At 41.7% G+C, this 24327-nt stretch overlaps 1 protein-coding gene across 1 annotated transcript in view; it reads left to right on the top strand.

Annotated features, from left to right (window-relative positions):
• csmd3b (CUB and Sushi multiple domains 3b) overlaps positions 1 to 24327 on the top strand; it is a 2092226-nt gene that overhangs the window by 1164190 nt on the left and 903709 nt on the right. Inside the window, exons 8-9 of the mRNA XM_041189252.1 lie at positions 6393 to 6480; positions 19025 to 19149. Of these exons, the coding sequence (XP_041045186.1) occupies positions 6393 to 6480; positions 19025 to 19149 (213 nt within the window). The remainder of the gene's footprint in view (positions 1 to 6392; positions 6481 to 19024; positions 19150 to 24327) is intronic.

Raw genomic sequence — 24327 nt, forward strand, 5'->3', positions numbered from 1 at the left:
TTGGAGTTGCACACATTCAGGCAAGGGGATAGTATTCCCTCACTTCTGACTTGTGCCTTGTAGATGGTGGACAGGCTTTGGGGAGTCAGGAGGTGAGTTACTCACTGCAGGATTTCTAGCCCCTGACCTACCTTTGTAACCACAGTATTTGTATGGCTAGTCGAGTTCAGTATCTGGTCAATGGTAACTCCCAGGATGTTGATAGTGGGGGATTCAGTGATGGTAATGCCATTGAATGTCAAGGGGTGATGGCTAGATTCTCTTGTTGAAGCTGACACTTGTGTGGTGTGAATGTTACTTGCCACTTCTCAGCCCAACCCTGGATATTGTCCAGGTCTTGCTGCATTTGGACTGCTTCAACAAAGTAAACTAACACCGTCAAAAACCAAAAAAAAACAAAATAAGCTATTCATTGGTAAGTAAAGTTATCACTTTAGGTGCAACCTGTAATCCCTTATGCAAATTTTGCTCTAAACTATGCTGGTTTTCCAAATTGAAGTTTTGGCTCAAGTTTCCACTCAATCTAATTTGCATAATTAGACAGAACTCATCCATGAGCAAACACAGAATGTAATTCTTTTCCCCTTTCTCATTGCATTAAAAATACATTCCTCTTTTTAACTCCCTTCATCTTTCAAGATGCTCCTTAAAACCTACCTCTTTGAACAAGCATTTGTTCATCTGCCCTAACATCACGTTATGAGGTTCACTATCAAATTACGCTTTATAATGCTTCTATGAAGTGCCTTTAGATGTTTTATTACATTAAAGGCACAATATAAATACAAGTTGTTGTTGACAGATTTAAGAGTGGTAACCTGGTGCAGTTTTTATCATTAATGCTGAAAATAAGTTTATCTCCAAAATCATCATTTTTAACAAGGATGCCTAGTTCGCCACATGTGAGTAATGAGATTTTAAATAACTAAAAATGACTGTATAAAACACTAATAAGAATCATTTATTAGTTTCATTGGTGTATAATTGCCAATTTATTAGTATATTAAATATTTCTAAATATTTTAAAAGTTCTAAAACATGTTCACCAATGGCTTTTTGCTTAAAAAAAGGATTAATTTTAAAAGCCTTGTCGAAGCCTGCAAATGGATATAATTGGTGGAAAATCGCCTCGGTAATTAATACCTGTGTAACCAAGTGGAAACTCTAGCCCTGGGATTTGAGATTACAATTTTTGGCTGTAAAGCAAACTTATACTTGTTTATTACAATTGTAAAATCACATAATGACAAAAGACTTGTCCTCTTCTCCGCTAAGATGGCATTTGTGATATTTATAAGTTTCTGGCCTATAATTCAGATGTAGTCAGCATCCAGCACAGTTGAGTATTTTCCATGTCAGAATATTGTGGTGATATGTCAGCTTTTCTCAGAGGTGTAAGAAAAACTCCATCCCAGCTGTTCAAATTAGGATTGAATAACCAGGCATCAAATCACAATGCAGTTATCTGAACTTCTGACAATTGGAACAAAATTCTTAAGAAAATTAAGTTGTCACACTGAAGTATTACTTAAAGAATTGAAATTAACACCATTACAAACAAACATGAGCTCTGATAACAACAACTGGTGACAATTGAAATTACCCCAAAGTTCTGACAATTGTTCTGGATGCAATAGAAACATTGCAGCTTCAGGAAGAGATCTTGTTCCTTTTCTATGCATAGTTTATGTGGATTGAGTTAAGATATTAAAAGGTAGATGGTGCAATGTCAAGGAATATGAGGGTCAAGAAAGGAATTTAGGTGGTCAGCAGTAAAGTGAAAATAGGGGTCAAAGGAGGTTGTGGCAGCAGCAGGGTGGGTGCTGTGGATGGGGGGGGGGGGGGTCTATTGTACTAGATGGGAAAGAAATGAGAGAGAGGCAGGAGAACAAAAGACATGTAGAGGCTACAAGGACATGCTACAAGGCAAGGGCCTTACATGCTGGCCACAGCGTGTCTCTTAAAATAGGCAAGACAAAACGAGTGTCACAACAAAAATGTTTGAGCCCATTCGCATACCCCATTCTCATCTGGCTTGGCGGGGGATGGGAAGGGGGGTGGTGGTTACAATCAGGACTCATGTTTCTATTCATCTCAGTAATACAAAGACTTCTATTGATCTAGGAAATGGAAGGCTATAAGTAACTGCAATCTAAAAGTCTCTTAGTCTGAACTGCGTCCATTAACTAAGGGTCATTTCCCCATTACCTGCCAACATTTGTAAGATTAGCTGAGAAACCTTCAGTAAAAATGACATCTTGCAGCACTGTGCATGAATGGAATTATGAGCAATTAATATTTACATTTTTTCTCAATGGAAAGGTCATTCTTCTTGAATGATGATAATTTTATGCGTAGGGAAAAGAATTAGATTATGTCCTTTAATAGATATCTTCCTTAAATTACATATACAGTTAGTGAAGGTAAGTAACATCAGAAAGTTTTACCTTACTAAGTGCACATTATCAATTGAGATGTAAGCATTGCAAAGAGAGCTCTGAACAATATTTTGTATAGGTATCACATTCGTCAACAAGAGGCTCATGGTCTAGCAGTGAATCACAATATTTTTTGATGAAGAGAATTTTCAGACCGTGTTCTCCGATTTAGGTTGGAGAGCAACAGTTAAAATTGGCCCCAAAATCAGTGCTGTGGTGCAGGGTTGCTGGGGGATGGGGAGGGTGGGGGTGGGGTTTTGATGGGGGCACTGGGAGAGAGGTGTGGGGGGTGGCATTCAAGTGGGTGGGGATGAATAAAAAGCAATGTTGCGGTGTTATGGGAAAGTATATTTCGGAGGATAGATGCTGCTCCCTGAGCTGAGAGAGTGAGTCCCAAAGGCTTTGTTGCCTAGCCAGTGCCAGGGTTAAGGACATCTCCTTGGTGCTGGAGTGGAATTTCGACTTGGAGGACAAGGATCCAGTTGTCGTGGTCCACCTAGATACCAGTGACATAATTAGATCTATGAAAGAGGTCCTACTAAGGGAGTATGAGCAGGTAGAGGCAAAATTAAAAAGCAGAACCAAAAGGACTGTAATCTTGGAATTACTACCTGAGCCACAAGTAAATTGGCAAAGGGTAAAAAGTTCAGAAAGTTGAACGTATGACTCAAAAATTGATATGGGAGAAATGGGTTTTGCTTCATGGGTCGCTAGCGCCAGTAGTGTGAAAAGAGTTGTACAACTGGGTGGCTAACACTCAAACTCAGCTGGGACCAGAATCCTATTGAGTCTTATAACTAGTGCTGTAGAGAATCTTTAAATTAAATAGCAGGGGGGTGGGGGTTCAAATGAAGGAAGATTTAGCAAGTTAATGAGAAATGAAAAGGCACTAATGCAGGATAGATATGGGTAATGATAACCAGAGTATGACAGGAAGGGACTGAGCATACACACATTAGATTGCACCAGCAAATAGGGTCAGAGTAGGGAAAAACGTAACATGACATAATTTAAGGTTCTTTATCTGAATGCATGCAATATGCCTGATAAGACAGATGAATTGTTAGAAATAAATGTGAATAATATGATAAACGTTACAGAGATAGGGACCAGGATTTTTCAGTCAGTGTACGGGGGGCGGGCCCAACACGCCGGCACATAAAATGACATGCAATGACATCAGGCGTGCATCCCGACATCATCGCGCTGTCTCATGATGGTTCATTTGGCGGGTGCATGCCCGAGTCAGCTGCGTGCCCGCCGATAATTAAAAGGCCTGTTAAGGCCATTAAGGAACTAATTAATTTCTAATTTACACTGCCCATCCAACCTAAAGGTTGGCGGGCAGGGGAAAAGGCCAAGCGGCCATTGCATTTTTTAGGAAACTTCATCCACGAGTGGGATGAGGTTTCCTAAGGCTTTTACAAAATGAATAAAAACTTTTATGAAAAATGAAAACATCTCCCATCTCATGTGACACAGTCACATGAGGGGACATGTTTCATTAAATTTTTATTGAATCTGTATTTTTTACAGAAGCACTTCAATCTCCCTGAGGCAGCTCCATGCCTCAGGGAGATTGTAGCGCTCTTTCGCATGGATGCGCGAAAGAGCGCTGGACCCAACTCTCCATCCTCCCCCTGCCCGCACAGGTAGCGCTCAGCATTATGCTGGACTGGCCTTAATTGGACTGTCTGCATAAATTGGCAGTGCGGAGCTGATTATGGGTGGTGGTCAGATCCACAACTGCCCCCACCCCCTCCCAATGAGCCCGCTGATGCAGGAAAAATTCAGGCCATCGTTGCAAAGTGACCAAAGCTGGGAACTGAAAATTCAAGTGTATTTGACATTTCAGCAGGATAGGAAGAAAGCAAAGGGGTTGGACTAGTTCTGCTAATAATGGATGAGATCAGTACAGTTGTGAGAAGTGATCATGGCTTGGAAGATCAATTTGTAGAATCAGTTTGGGTAGAAATAATAAATAGCAAGGGAAATGAGTCACTCTTGTATAAGCAAGCCCCCTAACAATAACTACCTGTAGGCCAGGGTATAAATCAAGAAATAATTGATGCTTGTGAGAAAGGTACTGCAATAATCATTGGCAATTTTGATCTTTGATTGGACAAATCAAATTGGCAAAGCTAGTTTTGAGGATGAGTTCATAGAGTGTATTCAGGGCAGTTTCTTAGATCAATACATTCTGGAACCAACCAAGGAACAAGCTATTTTAGATGTGGTAATGTGTGATGAGGCAGGATTATTAAATGATCTCATAGTAAAGATGCCCAAGGCAAGGGTAAACACTACGTAATAGAATTTTAGGCTGAGGGTGAGGAACTTGGGTCTGAAATTAGTGTCTTAAACTTAAATAAGGGCAGTTACAAAGGTATGAAGACAGAGTTGACTACAGTGGATTAGAAAAATAGTGTAAAAGATAAGACAGTAACAATGGCAGATATTTAAGGAGATACTTCATAACTCTCAACAAAGATATATTCCATTGGTGAAGAAAGACTCTATTGGAAGGGTGCATTATCCCTGGCAAACTAAGGTAATTAATGATGGCAACAAATAGAAAGAAAAGGCATGCAATGATACAAAGATCAGTGGGCAGCCAGAAAATTGGGAACATTTTAGAAACCAGCAAAGGTTTGCTAAAAAAAAGAGAAGATAAATTAGAATATGACTAAAGTAGCAAGAAATATAAAAATAACAGTAAGAGCTTTTACAAATATATTAAAAGGAAGAGAGTAGCTAACATAAACTTTGGTCCCTTGGATGATGAGGCTGGCGAATTTATACTGGGAAACAAGGAAATGGCAGAAACTTTGAAAGTATTTCGTGTCTGTTTTCATGAAAGAATACACAAAAGAATTCCAAGAATAGTAGAAAATCAAGTGGCAAAAGGGAGGGAGGTTCTTAAAATAATCATTATCACTAGAGTAAAAGTGCTCGGTAAACCAATGAGACTAAGGACTAACAGGACTCCTGGACCTGATGGTTTGCACCGTAGAATCTTAAAAAAAGTAGCTGCAGATATAATGGATGCACTGGTTGTAATCTTCCAAAATTGCCTAAATTCACGAAAGGTTCCAGTGGTTTGTAGGACTGCAATTGTAACACATTTATTCAAGAACGTAGGGAGACAAAAAATAGCAAATTATAGGCTAGTTAGCTTCACATCAGTCATTGGGAAAATGTTGGAGTCCATTATTAAGCAATTAGTAGCAGGACATTTAGAAAATCAAAATACAATCAAGCAGAATCAACATGATTTTCTGAAAGCAAAATTGTGTTTGACAAATTTAGCAGAGCCCTTTGACTCTGTCATATATTTGGATTACCAGAAGACCTTCAAAAGATAAGAGTCAACGGTGTTGGGGTAATGTATTAGCATGGATAAAGGATTGACTAGCTAACAGGAAACGGAATCTGGATAAATGGGGTTATTTTTGGAAATATTAATGAAGATGAAACACTGCATTACAGCAAAGAAATTTCTGTTGTTAATAGGAAAGCAAAGCTCTTTGCTTTAAGTGTTCTTATTTCAGTCATTTTGGAGCTAATTCTATGCAATACACGATTTTGTACTGAGCGTTGTTAATTGTATAGCAACTGTGTTTAATTATATGTAGGTGGAGGGCATTAATTGGGGTTTTACTTGAGCACATATGAAGAGACATTTACTTAAACTGTAGTGTGGTTGAGTTAGGAGATGTATGCTTGCAATGTTTTACTCTGCATAAATGTAAGAGCAAGTGAAAATTGGCTCCAGTGTCATCCTTCACCATCTGGCTTTCTGGAATATAACAACAGTATTTTTACTTGTTAAGAGCAGAGCTCCCAGCTTGAAATACAATGAAAAAGAAACCATTAAAAGAATTGTTATTGAAGAACCTAATTATGCTTTTAATTGGCTTTGATGTCTGATATTTTTTAAAATTTCTTTTCCAGTTAATGAGGGAGGAATAAAGCAACCATCCAACTCATGTCCAGATCCTGGAGAGCCAGAGCATGGAGAAAGAATTGGTTCTGATTTTAGGTAACTAATTCATTTACTCAATAATCGATAACATGCATATTTTTAATATTTTTCCAAAAAAAACATATGCTTACTGACTACCCACTTTTTCCCCACTACCACCCTATGCCCCCCTGCACCCCCACCCCTCCCCTCTGCCCTGTTCATTCTGTTCCACTCTATTCTATAACATTTGCTGGTCTGAAAATGAGTTGGCAGACCAACACCTGATACATATCTACAACCTTTAGCAATGGTCAGAGGGTGTGGGCATGTGGTGGGGAGTGTATTGATGGTGGGAGGGTGTTGGCGCTGGGGGGATTGGTGGTGGGGGCGTTGCACTGTGAAGAAAATTATCTTGCTCACTAATGTTCTTACTTAGTTTAACCTACATGTAATTCCCAACCCAAAGCAATATGGTCGACTCTTAACTTCCCTCTGCAATAGCAAGATCTAGCAAGCCACTCAGCTGGGCCAATCTACTACGACAAATTATAGTAAGCACCACACCGATTGCAGCAGTTCAAGAAGGCAACTTAACACCATCTTTCCAAGTGTAAATAGGGATGGAGAATAAATACAGGCCATGCCAGGGCTTTCCACATCTCCTGAATGAATTTTTAAAAATGGCAGCGCAAACAAATCTTTCAAGGCAAATTATGTCTGACCAATTTAATTGAGTTCTTTCAAGTAATGGAGAAAGTTAATGAGGGTAATGCCGCTAATTTGGGGCATAAAGATTTTCAAAAGTGTTTATACACTTGATAGACTTGTTCACAAAATTAAAACCTGTGGGAAAAGGAAGAATAGTGGGGTGGGGTGGAGGTGGTGGAAGAAGGGAGAGCCAGGCCTAGCGTATAGTTCACGCATCCAGGAGAAGGAGCACTTCAATCTCCCTGAGGTGTGGCGATACCTGTGTAAAAAAAATAATGAAGAGAATAAAAATTTAATAAAACAGGTTCCCTCATTGGGCTCTGTCACATGAGCTGGGACATGTTATTAATTCAAAAATAAAGTGTTGATTTAATGCTTATTTGCTTTAGGAAACCTCATCCCACTTGTGGATGAAGTTTCCTAAAAAATGGAAAGGCCAACTGTTAGGTTGACGAGCAGTGTAAATTTGAATTTCATGTTAATGGCCTTAATAGGCCTTTTAATTATTGGCAGGTGTGCAGCCAACTCTGGCGTGCACCCACTGAATGAAATATCGCGAGACTGCGTGATGTCACTGGGGCACATGCCCGACGTCATCGCGCGTCATTTTACACTTGGGCATGTCGGGCATCCGCATGCCAAGCGTAACATTCTGCCCCTAGACTTAGATATACAGGGCATGAAGACATGAAACTCAGAAATGTAGTAAATAATAAGAAGGATAATAATGGACTTCAGGAGACCATAGATTGGTGAAATAGGCAGACACATGGCTGATTAAATTTAACACCGAGAAGTGTGAAGCAATACATTTGGTAGAAAGAATGAGGAGAGGCAATATAAACTAAATGCTACAATTTTAAATGGAGTACACAAACATCAAGATCTGGGTGTATATGTCCACAGATTTTCTAATGGTAGCAGGTTGTCAAAGGATGAGGGATAATCCCTAACTTCCTTCTCAATTAAAATATGCCTAACTCAGCCTGGAATATATTTAATGAACCAGCCCCCCCCCTGCTCTCTGGAAAGAGAATTCCAAAGATTAACGATCCTCTGAGTGAAGTAATTTCTCCTCATCTCTGTGTTAAATGTGAGACACCTTATTTTTGAACTGTACCCCTTAGTTCTAGATTCTCCAATGAGAAGAAACATTCTCCCAGCATCTACTCAGTTAAGTTCCCTATCTTATATGTTTCTATAAGATCACTTCTCATTCTTCTAATCTCCAACAAGTATTGGGCCAACCTTTCCTCATAAGACAGCTCCTTCATCCTAGGAATCAACCTAGTGAGCCTTCTTTGAACTGCTTTCATTGTAAATATATTGTTCCTCATTTAAGGAGAGCAAAACTTAACACAGTACTCCAGGTGTGGTCTCATCAATGCCCTGACAGCTGTAGCAAGACTTCCCCCCATCCTCTTTGCAATAAAGGCCAAGGCTATTTGCCTTTCTAATTACTTGATGTATCTGCTCAACTCTCATATATGAGCACATCCAGATCTCTCAAAACTGCAGCTGCAGTCTCTCTCAATTTAAATAATATTCTGCTTTCCTAGTCTTCCTGTCAAAGTGAGCAACCTCACATTTGCTTCTTAATTTTCTACTTTTCCTGGGATGATTTTTGTACCTCCTGTTGTGAAGACAGATACAACATACTTGTTCATAGTCTTTGCCATTTCCTTGTTTCCCATTATTAATCCCCCAGTTTCACCATCTATGGGACCAATGCTTAGTTTAGCCACTCTCTTCCTTTCAAATACTCGTTTGAGCTTTTACAGTCTGTTTTTATATTTCTTGTTAGGTTTTTCTCGTACTCCAATTTCTCCCTTTATTATTCTTTTAGTCATCCTTTGCTGGTTTCTAAAAATGTTCCCAGTCTTCCGGGCTACTACTAATCTTTGCAGCATTGTATATATCTTTTCTTTCAATTTGATACCATCCTTAACTTTCTTAGTTAGCCATGAACAGTGCATCTTTCTTGTGGTGTCTTTCTTTCTCAATAGAGCGTAGCTTCATTGAGAGTTATGATATATCTTAAATGTCTGCCACTGCTTTGCTACCATCTTATCGTTTAACCTATTTTTCCCATTCCATTATAGTCAACTCTGTCAGCATACCCTTGTCATTGCCTTTATTTAAGTTTAAGACACTGCACTCAGACCCAAATTCCTCACCCTCAAACTGAATGTGAAATTCTATATGAAATGATCACTCAAACCTAGAGGATCCTGAACTATGAGGTCATTTATTGATCTTGGCTCATTACACATTACCATGTTTAAAATATCCTGTCCCCTGGTTAGTTCTAGAACATATTCTAAGAACATGTTCTGAATACACTCAATGAATTCATCCTCCAAGCTACTTTTACCAATTTGATTTGTCCAATCTATATGAAGATTAAAATCTCCCACAATTATTGCAGTATCATTCTTACAAGTCCCATTTTTTTCTTGATTTATACTCTGTCCAACAGTGTGGCTTCTGTCAAGGGGCCTGTGAAATACTCCCACCAGTGACTTTACTTTTCTATTGCTACTTATTATCTTGCACCCAAACTCGCTCTACAAATTGATCTTCTGAGCCAAGATGACTTCTCACTGTCGCACTGATCTCATTCTTTATGAACAGATGCACCCAACCACTTTTTCCTTTCTTCCTATCCTTCTGAAATGTTGAATACTTAGTTCAGGGTCTAGCCATGGTCATTTTACAACCATTATTCTGTAATGCTTATTATTTCGTGCTCATTTTGTTCCATTTGTGCTATCAATTCATCCATCTTGTTATGATCATTACCTGCATTGCTACCCTGCACTACTGTCAGTCTACATTCATATCTGCTGTTTGCTAGATGTATTTGGTGTGCTCATAGGCCTCATCTGTGCTGTATGATTCCATGTTACATTGTATTTATGCCTGCCCTGTCAAAGAGCTGTTCAATTATCCTATTCCCCATCTTTTCCAAGAGGCTTTGAATTTTTCCTTTTCAAGTATGTGTCCAACTCAATCAATTTTGGAAGGTAGTACTGAAATTGCTTCTACTGCCTTTCAGTGCATTCCAAGTCCTAATGTAGTTAGCTCTCATTAGAGAATCTAAATGACCACCCTTCACAAAATGAGAGCACTGTGACACCAGAGAAGGAGACCATTAGGCCCATTATGTCTGCACCGGCTCTCCGATTAAGCAACTCACCGATTTCCATCTCCCTGTAACCCTGCATTTTCTTTCTTTTCAGATAACAGTCTAATTCCCTTTTCAATGCTTCACTTGGACCTGCCTCCACCACACACACTCGCACAGTGTATTCCAGACCCTAACCACTCGTTGCGTGAAAACATTTTTCCTCATATCACTCTGACTTCTTCTACTGTGCCCTTTCATTCTCAATTTGTTTGTGAATGGGAACAGTTTCTCCCTGTCTACTCTGTCCAGATCTCTCATTATTTTGAATACCTCTTAACCTTCTTTTCTGAAATGAAAATAGTCCCAATTTCTCCAACCTATCTTCATAACTGGAGTTCCTCATCCCTGGAACCGTTGTCATAAATCTTTTCTGTGCCCCATCTAAAACTTTCATATTTGTCTAAAAGTGCACCACACAGAAGTTGATGCAATACTTCAGCTGATGTCAAACTAGCGACTTATACAAGTTGAACATGACCTCCTTGCTCTTGTACTCTATGCCCCCGTTAATAAAGCCCAAGATACCGTATGCTTTATTAACCACTCTCTCACTTGTCCTATCACCTTCAATGACTTATGCATATAAAAACGCAGGTCCCTCTGCTCCTGCACCCCTTTTAGAGTTCTACATTGCCCTCCTCACATCGCAATGCTTTCAAGTTTTGTATCACCCACCAATTTTGAACCTGTGCCCTGTACACCAAGGTCTAGATCATGAATATATATCGGGAAAAGCAAGGGGCCCAACACCGACCCTTGGGGAACTCCACTACAAACCTTCCTCCAGCCAAGAACATCCATTAACCACTACTCTTTGTTTTCTGTCACTTAGCCAATTCCATATCCATGTTGCTACTGCCCCTTTTGTTCCATGAGCTATAAACTTTGCTCACAAGTCTGTTGCATGGCACTGTATAAAATGCCTTTTGGAAGTCCTCGTACACCACATCAACAGTGTTCCCCTCATCAACCCTCTCTGTCATGTCTAAAACAATCTGAAGCAAGTTAGTTAAACATTACTTTCCCTTAAGAAATCCATGCTGGTTCTCTTTAACTACTTTGCATTTGTCCACATGACTATTAATTCTGTCCCAAATTATTGTTTCTAGAAGTTTCCCCACTACTGAAGTTAGACTGACTGGCCTGTAGTTGCTGGGCTTATCTTTAGCCCCTTTTATTGAATAATGGGGCAATATTTGCAACTCTCCAGTCCTCTGAGACCACCCCTGAAACTAAGGAAGATTGAAAAATTATGGCTAGCACCTCTGCAATTTCCGCTCTCTCTCTGCAGTGCCCTCGGGTGCATCTCATCTGGTTTCAGTACTTTACCAACTTTAAGTACAAATAACCTTTCCAATACCACTCCTTTTTCAATTTTAAACCCTCCAAGTGCCTAAATTACTTCCTCTTTCACCATGGCCTGGGTAGCATCTTCTCCTTTGGTAAAGACAGATGCAAAGTATTCATTTCATACCTCAGCTAGTCCCTCTGCTTCCATATGTAGATTCTCTTTTTGTTTCCTACTTGGCCCTACTCCTCCTTTTGCTACCCTTTTACTATTTATATGCCTATAAAAATTGTGCGATTCCTTTTTATGTTGGTTGCCAATCTCTTTTCATACTCCCTCTTTGTTTCTCTTCTTTGCTTCTTCACATCCCATCTGATTCTTCTTTATTCAACTTGGCTTTTAATTGTATTTTCTACTGACACCTGTCATAAACACACTTTTTCTTCTTTATCATAATTTCTATCTACTTTTTCAGACAGGGAGCTCTGGGTCTTTTGCTCTATATTTCCCTTTGGAGGGAATATACCTTGAATGTATCTAAATTATCTCTTCTTTGAAGATAGCCTGTTGATAAGCCATCATTGTTCCTGCCAACCTTTGACTGCAATTTATTCAGCTCAGATCCATTCTTACCCCACTGAAGTTGGCTGTTTCCCAGTTAATTTTTCTCATTCTGGACTGTTCTTTGTCCTTTCCCATACTCAATCCATCCCCTTATCACAATTGCTCTTCTAGACTTCCTTGTACCCCACTATGTAGCTGAGCCACCAGTGGTGTCATGGGCTTGGCTCTGGCTGCACTCCCCAGGTGAACCATTATTCTCATCGGTGTTCAGAGCTGAATACTGGTTGCAGAATGGGATATACCCTGAGGGATCCTGTACCACCTGCATTTCCCTTTTTGACTGCCTGATGGTCACCAATTCTCTGTCTTCGCTGCAAAATTTTAATCTGTGGGGTGACCACTCCTTTAAACGTTCCATCCATGTAGCTCTCAGCCTCCTGCAGTGACACCAACTACTGCTCAAGTTCTGAAATCCAGAGCTTAAGCTGCTGCAACTGGCATCACTTCCTGCATGGTTGTCCAGGACATAGGAAGCATCCTGGAGTTGCCACATTGAGAAGGATGTGCACTCTCGAGATTGGAGCAGCCCTGCCATTTCTTTACCTATTAGTTACCCTTTATACTACTAAAACGAAAACTTTACCAACACTAATACACCTGACCACTATTAATAATCCATACTAGTACTAATAAATCCTACTAATACTTAACAGACTAAAGTTGTTATAATAGACCTTGCTTAAGAATAAAAGATAATACTCATCAGGTACTCATTTTCTCATTATTATTAATACTTAATATTTTTATTGTTTTTAATATGCCAGCTAGTTGAGACTCAGTCCCTAAGAAGTAATGCTGACCAGCCACTCGACTTATGACTTTCCTATGATGTCACATCTCGATTTCTGTTACCAAATGTGGTTCTTGATTCTCCACAGGCAGCATTAAACTGTCTCTCTTTGCTGTTTAAACCAAACTCCCAGCTCTCCTATTTGTTTTCACTCTTAGACAATTTTTACCCTTACACAACAGTGGATGGCAGGCTGCAAGATGTTATAAATAGCTCTGGCTCCAGTCTAGAAGGAACCAGACACATAAAAATGAATTACCATGGTCACCTTCACAGTGACTGACAATACACTTCTGGCCCTTCACTGAGGTTGCTGTTGTGACTGTAGCTGTGGCAGATCTCAGTGAGAATGCTCTTTCTGAAATATAGATGACACATTATTCCTTGCTGAGGTACAATTCCGAGAATTGCTCCTTGAACACCGTAGGTGGATGTGACTTGCTTCTGAGACTCTCCTCCTCCCTCCTCTAGCAGATTGTCCAGCTCTATATGCTCTGGGTTCATTCTCCATATCAAGCTGTATTCCAGGAGGATTCCTACTATTACACCCATATATGGGAGTAACTGGTTTGTGCAGAAGCTTTGAAGCCACCAAAACTTACTTCAGCACCTGCCATACCACACGCTGAAGACTTTTTCACCTTTAAACAACTCTGGGAACCATCAAATACTTGTAAAAAACATAAAAACAGCCAGAAGAAATTAACCTGCAATTAACCTTTAAGTAGTTAATGACACCTTTAAATAGCATGGTGTTGGCATGTTCCTTCTTGCTGCTGAATGCATGTTCAGTTGTGCAAGATTATAAGAGGGCATTTGCTGGAGTGATGTGCTCCAGAAGGACAGTGCTGGCATCAAATCAGTGTAACACACCGATTGACGCCATGATCTGTTTGCTCTTTATACAATGGTGGATTTCACTGTGCACACATCAACAGCCTTACCAATATGTGTGTAGCACACCTGCCCAAATGCTCAAACTCACTCCAGCTACCCCTTTCACTCACGAAGTCAGCCAGCGGCCCTCAGGCACCCACAGGGAAGAGGATCAGCAAGTGCACGCTACGGGGCCATCCATCCAGGTGATTCTGGGAGTGACCGGCCCATCAGACTCCCCTCTTCCTGTGACCTCTGCAGATCCAGGCTGCAGAGGGTGCCACTGCCACACAGCAGGACCCTGAAAGCAGGCTGAGGCCCTCAAAGTCTTGGCCCTCCAGAGGACACCTGCCAAAGTTATCACAGACAGGGCACAGTCAGCAGGCTGCCTCCAACTCTGCTGTGGATGTCAGGGGAGCACCAAGACATGACAGGGTTAGGAAAATTAAGGAGAATTAGTTGCACAGCCTGTTGTACATACTGTTCACTATTGTCAATAAACTTTCAAGAATGTCTCCCTGCCTATGACTCCTTGTTCTGATGAGCAGTGTCCATGTCACTCAGTTGTGAAACTTTTCTGAACAAGATAGAGGCAGCTGTCTCAGTTCAGGGCTTCTTCCCTGTGCTCTGTGCAGTCTTCAGACCACACTCCTTGGACACATTACTGATGCCTGCACCTCAACGGTGCTTGTCATTGCTGCCAGAATGTCGTGGGCAGGTGTCACAGAGTTCATTCTCTCTGTGTGGTCTCAGCATCTTATAGGGTGTGGCTGGCCCCCACCTCTTCAGCATCTGTGACCAGTGATGCTGTGATCCTGAAGGGGTCAGGTGCTGAAGACAGACAAAGGATCAGGTGCTTTTAAAGTTTCATGTCTGCATCTCTATGATATGACCCTGATCATAAAGCAAGTGAGCTGCCCTCGGCCAGACAGGAGTCAGACATTCTCAGAGGCTTTTTAAAGATCTATGGAGTGTCTTCATTGCATGTCAGCATCATCCTCCTGCAATCAAGTGACTGTTAGGGCCAGGTGTCACCATGACAGGAGCATTATCACAGAGGGTATGCGCGCTGCCTTAAGCCAGACTGGAGTCAAACCTTCACAGATGCAATCTGAGGATCTATGGTGTCTTCTCACTGCTTGTCATCATCATCATCCTCCACAAATCTAGCAGCTATGAGATCCTCCTGAGCGAGCCTGCCTGGTCTAGCCAATGCAAGGGCCTCATCGCCATCATCGTTGCCTTCGAGAATCTCCTCACCCTCATCGCTGTCAACGTCTTCCTCATCGGAGGAGACCTCCTGTTCCTGCATCTCCTTCTCAGCTCTTCCTTGTGTTGCAGAGCCAGGTTGTAAAGGGCACACCAGGCGACGACGATGCCAGATATCCTCTGTGGACTATATTGCAAGGCTCTACCAGACATTTCCAGACACCAGAGCCTCATTTTCAGCATCCCGATGGTTTGCTCCAAGTTGCGAGTTGCAGCATGAGCCTCATTATACCTTCACTCTGCTGCAGTCTGAGTCTGAGCCACATTCTCTGCAGGTAGCCCTTGCCCCTGAGGAGCCAACCCTGCAGGTTCTGTGGACTCTGGAAGACGTCAGTGATCTGTGATCGACTGAGAATGTAGGAATTGTGCACACTCCCTTGAAAACGTGCGCAGACCTGCAGGATGCAGGAACTAGAGGTCACTGTTTAAAAATAAGGGGTCACCCATTTAAAGCAGAGCTGAGGCAAAATTTTTTTCGCTCAGAGGGCGCTGAGTCTTTGGAACTCTCACCCTGAAAATGTGGTGGAAGCAGAGTCTTTGAATATTTTTAAGGCAGAGGTGAATATATTCTTGGTAAGCAAAGGGGTGATAGTTTATCGGGGCTAGGTGGGATGCAGTTTTCAGGTTACTATCAAATCAGCCATGATCTTATTAAATGGCAGAGCAGGCTCAAGGGGCTGAATGGCCTACCCCTGCTCCTTGTTCGTAGGTTCGTAAAGGTTTGTGGTGGTTGCACACCAACTGTACATTCAGCAAATGGAATCTCTTGTGGTCCACATAGTTGACCCCTTGTTGCAGTGGAGATGTGAGTGCCATGTCAGTGCATTTGATCGCATCCTGCACCTGTGGGAAACCCGAGATCTGGGCAAATCCAATCACTCTTGCTTCCTGGCTCTCCTGGTCCCGGGCAAAATGCACAAAGTTGTGTGCCCTCGCAAAGATGGCATCTGTGACCTCATGGGTGCATTTGTGGGTGGAGACTGGTGAGATCCCACAGAGTTCAGCTGTGGAGCCCTGAAAGGAGCTGCTGGCATAGAAATTGAGCGGCTCTGTCACTTTCACGGCCTCTGGTAGTAGATGATCTCCATGTCCATATGGTGCCAAATTTTGCAGTAGTTGGCAGATGTGACCGACCAGTTCCCTAGACATGTGCAGTCTTTGGTGACGCTGGTTCTTGGTCATCTGCAGGAATGAAACGCGGTGCCTATAGACCCTGGGTCTGGCTAGGTGCCGACCACTGACAGATTGCTATGGCTCTTCGGTGCCGATCTTTCTTCTAGAGGGTGCTGCTCCTCCCTCTGCATGGCCAGGTGCCTCAGTTGCTCTCTTCTCAGTCATCTTTACTCTCCGTACACCAGGAGGCATACAGCTTGCCCATCAGGCTGCAGGCTTCTGATGTACTCCTTTTGTAGGGTAAAAGAGAGAGACATGTGGGTTACATGGGTGTACTAAGAACCTGTCTTACTTAAGTGTGAAGGCTCCTTAACACATCCCAAAGAATGCTGGTCACCTCTTGGATGGCCAGAGTTTAGTGTACTGCCTGAAATCCCACCCACTAAAGCCCACTCCCCCTGACCAATTGGCAGCAGTTTCGTCTATTGGACTGCATGCTGTGCTCTCAGCTCAGGCACAGGCATTCACTAACCCACACTGCAAGGCTGCACTGTTAGCTTGAACCATGAGGGAGACAGGTCCAAACCGAGATGATGACATTGCAAGGGGCTGTGAGCGCCTCCACCCAGTGACTGCTCCAGGGCCATCTTTAGCAAGGAGGTTGTACAACGTGCCCAGTCGCCCAACTGTTCTGCCATCCACTAAGACACTCATTAATTTTCAGTCTGTGCCTGAGGGGTGAAAACTTCTGGAGCACTTGGTTGCATTTTGCTGCCTCTGCTTTGCTTGTGCGGGCAGATAAGCTACAAGCCCGATTCCAATCGTATCAGTGTGGCTGTGCCTGAACTGTCTTAGCTGCAGAGAAATGGTCTGCACTTTATACAGGTGTCTACTTCCCTTGCCTGCCCCACCCCCCACCACCCTACCACTCACGTGCTTGTGCATTACCTTCAACCACAGGGCAGACTTTGCCCCTCTCCACGATCTCGCCTCAACCACAGGGCAGCCTTTGTGCCCCCCCACCTCCACGTGCCTCAACCTTGAAGTCCAATAGGCATTCCACGAGAGCGCTCTGTAACATTACTCACCTCCAAGTTCAGCCCCCCCTAAATGCACGCCTTTCATATGCTGCTGTGAAACACATCAGCGCGCTTTTCTCATGGATAATCCAGCAGGCGTGAGGGGCAGTGAGACTTGTGGGCTAACCTTATAATGATATGCTGATGTACTACAATGAGGCTCCTGACATCCAATGACAGGAAACACGACCCACCATCGACGGGCTGAGTGGACGGTTTGCAAACTAGTTTCACGATGTTGTGAAACCAATTTTTCGCCTTCTCGCCATATTGTCCACTCATACCACCAAACATGTCTGACGCCAACAGGCATGGACGATTCCGCCCTTAGGTTCGGATCTTTGTCCACAAGTCAGGTGCATAGGGTCAGGAGAATTCCCAGCTCTACAAACCTGACTTTTAAAAATGGCTGCCTAAACATCTGATTGTTGGTCCGGGGAGCCGGACTATATTACAAGTTGGGGCGGGTTACTCGGGAAGTAGTGAAGAGGATGTCAGGTGTGGAGGCAGCCTGATGGAATGTCTGCTTTGGGGCTGTGGCACTGTGTCCAAATGTTTTTTTTAAAACAATAAAACATGAAACATCCTTCCAGCCTTCACCCCTCACATTCCCCATCCATGTCACCTTACATCCTTTACCCACACCCCCCTCCCCACCCACACCCTCCATAACAACCTTTTGACAACTCCCTTTTTGACAGTTCCTCTTGACACTTTTGACAGGTCCTCTTGACAGCTTTTGCAGTTAATTTTGACAGGTCTGTAGACAGTTCCCATGACCTTGACAATTAATGAGTCTATGCACTTTTTAAGCACATTCATGCCTAATTTTAACAATTTCAGAGGGCACTTGACCTCCCCTAAAGGTTTCCTGCGACCAGATTCAAAGTGGTGCCTTACCTTTCCAAAGGGTACACTGGCTAGCAAAAAGAAATGCCAAAGTTTGCATATGTTCTTGTCAGATCTCCTCTGCACACTTTAGTTTTCATGCGCCTGGGCTACTAAAATCTAACTTGAGTGGAGGTAGCTGATGATTTATATGGCCATCTGCTTCCATGAACTGTGCATGTATGAAACATGAACTGTCCCTACTCCCATCCCTGTGAAAATAAGAAGTGCTGTGTTTAGGGGAGGGGCTTCCTTTCTTGGGCATTTTTGCCATTTTCGCTATGATGAAGAGGCTCTCTATGGTCGAGAAAATCCAGGCCTTACTTTCCAAGAAGCATGTGATCTCCTCATTCTGAGTACCAAAATGTACTACTCCACATTTTTTTATATTGAAGTTCAATTGTCAATTTTATACCCATAAATCAAATACATGATCCATTTGTACAGCAGATATGTATCACTTGTATGGTTGCTGTAAGCATTTGAGATACTGCACTGACAAGTGCCTGCCTCCCCCATTATCAATCCAGCTTGGTTCACCAGGGGTCTGCTGTGATAATTATGCCAAATGCCTAACTTACAGTAAGGCCGCTATAGTTCACAATGAAATATGCACTAACTGTGCAGTTTTAATTGTTTACAAGGGTTTTGTTTGCTCAGTAAATTGTAAATTTGTTTCCAGGTATAATGTTCAGTTCTGAAAAAAACTACCTGCTGTTTATTTTAATTACACAATTATTCCTTATACATACAGAAAAGAAACTTAACCTTTTACTCACCATTTCTTTCTAAAGTCTTGGAGCAGCTGTACAATTTACATGTGATGAAGACTTTGTTCTGCAAGGATCCAAAAGTATCACATGCCAGACAATTGCTGAAGTGTTTGCAGCATGGAGTGACCACAGGCCAGTGTGCAAAGGTAAGAAAACCCACTGTAGATATAACATTTCATACAATGGCTGAGACTTCATAAATATATTATAATATTGCAGTGACATATCCAGCAGAACAGATCTTTGACATTGTTATCATTTTTCCCTGGTTTTTTGTGCTTAATTAAAAGACAGGAGAGAATATTAAGGAAACCACAATGAAAAACTATCTGAACATAACACTTAAAGTTAATGTGGAAATATGAAAAATACTTCAGAAATGAATGATCTTAAACAACAACAGAGACTGAGTGGCAATTGCCAATAAACTTTCTGAATCATCATCATATAGCGAAGCATGTGATTTTAAAATGGAAAATCTCAGTCACGTTCATTGACAAAGCTTTCCAAGTTTTATCAATTAATGTTGCTAACCATTAGTGCATCTGGTTGTGTTTCGACCCAAAATGTATAGTAAATTTGCAGTATTTCTCTTTATTTGCTGCATGGCCGGTCCATGGCTCTTAAATCAAAATATGTAACCTTTCAAGTTTTTATTGAGTATTATCACTCCCCTGCACCATGTCACATGCTGCACCAAAGTGGAGGTGATATCCAGTTTTTCATCTGATCAATGTTGGTTAATTTTGACCACCAATTTTGTGGAGGAAGGACAAGTCAGTGGAATTGAGTTGGATTTTCTCTGAATATAAATAGTCCGCCTGCTCTGGGAGGGGGGCTGCTATCCTCAATTGAACTCAAGAACTAGGGGCAAAAGCTTCAGAATAAGGGGTTACCCATATGAGACAGATGAGGAGAAATTTGTTTTCTCAGAGGATCATGAAATTCTGGAATTCTCTACTCCTGCGAGCTGCAGATTCAGCTCTTTCATCTGTGTTTGTACCAATACTGTAATGAAATCTGGACCTGGGTGCCACTGGTGGAACCCAAATGGAGAATCAATGAGTCAGTTATTAATGTGTAAGTGCCGCTTGATAGCACTGATGACAACATCTTCTATCATTTTGCTGATGATCGAGGGACGGCTGGCCAATTGGCCAGATTGAATTTGTTCTGCTTTCTGTGGACAGGACACACCTAGGCAATTTTCCACATTGTCAGGTAGATGCAAGTGTTGTCGATTTACTTAAATAGCTTGGCTAAAGGCTCAGCTAGTTCTGAAGCATAAGCCTTCAGGAATTTTGCTGGATATTGTCAGGGCCCACAGCCTATGCTTTATCCAGTTCCTTCAGCCATTTCTTGATATCACATGGAGTGAATTGAGTTGGCTGAAGGCTAGCAGCTCTGCTGTTGGGGGCTCTGAGCAGGAGGTTAAGATGGATCATCGACTCAGCATTTCTGGCTGAAGATGGTTGCATATGTTTTAGCCTTATCTTTTGCATCGATGTGCTGGGCTCCTCTATCAATGAGGATGGGAATATTTGTGGTGCCTTCTCCCCCAGTTAGTTTTTAATTGGCTTCCACCGTTCACAACTGGCTGTGGCAGGAATGCAAAGTTTTGGTCTGATCCATTGGTTGTGGGATTCCTTTTACTGTTAAGCATTCATGTGGTCCTGTGTTCTAACTTCACCAGGTTACTATCTCATTTTAAGGTGTGCCTGGTGCTGCACCTGGACTCCTCATTAAACTAGGGTTAATCTGCTGGTTTGATGGTATTGGTAGAGTGATGAATGTTCTGGACCATGAGGTTCTAGGTTGTTGTTGAACACAATTCTGTTGCTGCTGTGCTGCCCCGCAGTGCCTCATGGATGACCAGTCATCAGGACTGCAGTATATCATTGTACCCTGTAGAGGGGACCTGGAACCTGTGTGAACAAGACAAATGACAATGTCTCTCCTCAACCAATCAGATTGAAGAATTTGGCCGAGGCATGCAGAGTCTAAAACAGGAAGTGTAAATTAGAAGATTATATTCAATGTAAATTCACATAGAGAAAGTGAAAGCGAGAATATTTTATTAGAAGAATGGTAAGAGTGTCATGCTAATGCAATATGGACTCATGGGGTATAGATTTGAAATAGATATTTTACTTTAAAAGAAAGTAACAAAGTGGGGAGAATGAACACTTTAAATCAAAATGGAGTTGAGAGGTCAGGTGACCTTTCCTTTCCTGTCAATATAGATGGAACTATACAAGGCCCTTGAGTTAATCTTCATGTCTGGACAAGCCATTAAAATGCAAACAAACTTTCAAGACACAGCTTTGAGAAGTCACTAAAATGCAGCAATCTTTTCCTGTGGTTAATGGCTGTTCTTCTGTAAATAATCAAATAAACTGTTTTTATAATACTGCTTGCAGGCTTTTCAGGTTCTGAGTTGAAATCCAGAGGGTTGGTGTGAAAAAAAACCATGACCTTTGACAATGGTATACGAATGGGTGAAACTCAGACCCCATTTTCTGACAATAGCTTGGTCTTCAGAAACCATTTGTAAGGACAATGAAGAGAAACACTCTGGGCACATGACAGAAATCAGGTTTCAGATAAAGCGATTTAATGGGGCCCATTTTTGGACCAGCAAGGGTGAAAGATCCAGACCAGCGAGGGAGTAGGATCCTGCCTAAGAAGCATCAGTGGGCAGAGAATTCAGCTTGGCTTTTACCTCTATATTTGAGGAACTAAAGCAGGTTTTTGCTATAAGTGTTCAGCTGCCCCTCAACTGGAGTGGAACAATAGAAACAACAAGTGACAAATCACTGCAAATTCGTCATTCTAAACATCCAGATGCCACAGTGGACCAAAAATGAATCACAGGCCTGAAATATTTCAAGACTTCATCTTGGGAAAAGCAAGTGGGACAACTTCCAAATCTTAAGTGCATGCTATCTTTATAATCACAATCTTTTCTTGATGGTGTGTATGTGTGTGTGTGTGTGTGTGTGTGTGTGTGTATTTGTATGTGAACGTGGCCAGGGCCAGGGATTGAAATCATGGGCCCTGGTGCTTCTCCTGTTTCTGAGCCCCTTATTTCCCCACCCCCACCTCTCCCCAACCCCCCCCGACACCGCCCCACTTTAACTCCCTCCCTCAATGATGTATGATGTTTTTCCCCTTTCAAGATTCACCAATGAATTCTCCAAATAAGCACAGAAAGATCCTAATAAAATGATAATGCCCATTGGTGACATCTGTTTGCAAATATCATCTGATATATAGCATGGGTCATTAACGTTGAGAGCAGCAATGATATAATGCAGTGTTAGTTTGTGTGTGCCCTATAGGTGATCCCACTGTGATGATTAAACAAACAAGAGAGTACAATGTTTTAATTAACAGTGTCATGTAATATTGTTAATTGCACAGGCAAATATCGTATTGTTTATAACACTGTGCAGACAATAACACAGATTTTGGTGGCTGCCTCAGCCCTAATTAACATCTTCTGCACATTGCACCATTTGTAAATGGTGACAGTAAATTCACATTTGGGGAAAGATTCAATATTTGCAAGCAAGATGAACTGCACAAGATTTTTCCATTCTATAGGAGTAGAAGGTGGCTTTCTTCTGCCTGGGTGCATGATGTAATTGGATTCTATTTTATCAGTAATCTGGGTAGAAAGATCAAATGACACCTAAGCAACAAAGTGGAATGATTGAACAACATATGTCTTCACTACCAGAGAGAAGAATTTGAGCCCTCAGGTACCTCTGTACAACGCAACTTTTAAGAGACCAGAGGACGGAGACTGAATGATTAATAATTATATCTGTGTTTTGTTGATCAGCAAGTCTGAAGACTGCTGATTGCTGCTTCTCTCTACAACATATTTTCAATATCTGCTATACAACTCAACTTTATCACGATATTTCAATACCTTAAAAAACTCATAAAATGCACCAAGAAAGAGTGAGATAAAAATAGGTTAAGTAGACAAAAGGAGAAGATTGAAGTCAATGGAAAGGACTCTTGAGAATCATGTGCAGTTAAAACAGGTTACTGATTCACTATGAGCCCATTATGCACTCTTGCCCTGGCAATTTCACCCACAAAGCCCATTCACAGTAATCTTTCATTAGCAACAAAATAAACAGAACTCCAGACATGATTCTACCCTCTCTTCATAAGGTAATTACGGATGACAAAGGCCATCGTGCACAGCTCATCTCATTCATCCAGAATGATGTATGAACATACATGTTAGGAGTCGGCCATTTGGATCCTAGAGCCTGCACTGCTATTTAAAAACATTGTCTACTTCATACCAGTGACTACAACTCAAAAGTACTTAACTGGTTGTAAAGCGATTTGTCACATTGTGAAAGGTGCTGTATAAATGCAGCTTTTTTTCTTTCTTTATTACACCTATATGCAGTAGGCAGAGTGACTGTAGCAATGGTGAAATTGGAGGTCTAACGCTGATTGTCCAAGGATAATTAGTCACAGAATAATCAACTGAATTTAGCAAAGTGGCTAAAAAGTGGTCACTTTTTACAAATTTACAAAACCATTCAGTTCTGTATCTAATCCAGCCTTACCATTCTGACTTCTCTGGCACCAACCCACTGTCATGCAATTAATTTGTAGACTATGAATTTACAGCCGATCCACCGGTTCCATGTGATGTTGCATTACATTTGTTATAAATAAATGTGTAAATAGTATTTTTTAAAAATCTAATTGTTGTTTGAGGTGTGAGAGAAACAGGTAAATTAAGTGGAAAAATGTAATTAATAAATAAGAAGCTTCAACAATGACACCCTCCCTGACCCTCAACCCTCCCCCAACCTCTCCCCACCGCCAACACCCCCCAACCTCTCCCCACTGCCAACCCCCTCCAGCCTCCCCCGCACACACTCTCCAACCTGCCCCCCACCTCCCACAGCTTCTCCTTGTTGTGATTTTGGGTAAAGCCTTCCCTACTGCTTTTAAGGATCAAGTGAATTGTACTGACGGATCAGCCCTAAGCGTGGGTAATCTTAGGGGTGGAGGTTTCTAGTCATTGACCTGGTTCAAACATATAGCTTCTGCCTAGAGCTCTGTAAATAAAGTTAACTGTTTCAAGTAATAAACCTGTCCGGTACATCAAGTTTATTACAATTGGTGACAAGGATAAATAGCTCTGATGCTGCACCTCACCTCATGAATGTGAGGAATCTTAAGCACAGAAAGAAAAGGATGCTCACAGCCATGCCACTCTTCAGCAGAATCGACACTTATGACTTTTCCATCGAAGACTGAGCCAGTACATAGAGCACCTTGGT

Source organism: Carcharodon carcharias, chromosome 6, assembly GCF_017639515.1.
Source record: "Carcharodon carcharias isolate sCarCar2 chromosome 6, sCarCar2.pri, whole genome shotgun sequence".
NCBI lineage: Eukaryota > Metazoa > Chordata > Chondrichthyes > Lamniformes > Lamnidae > Carcharodon > Carcharodon carcharias.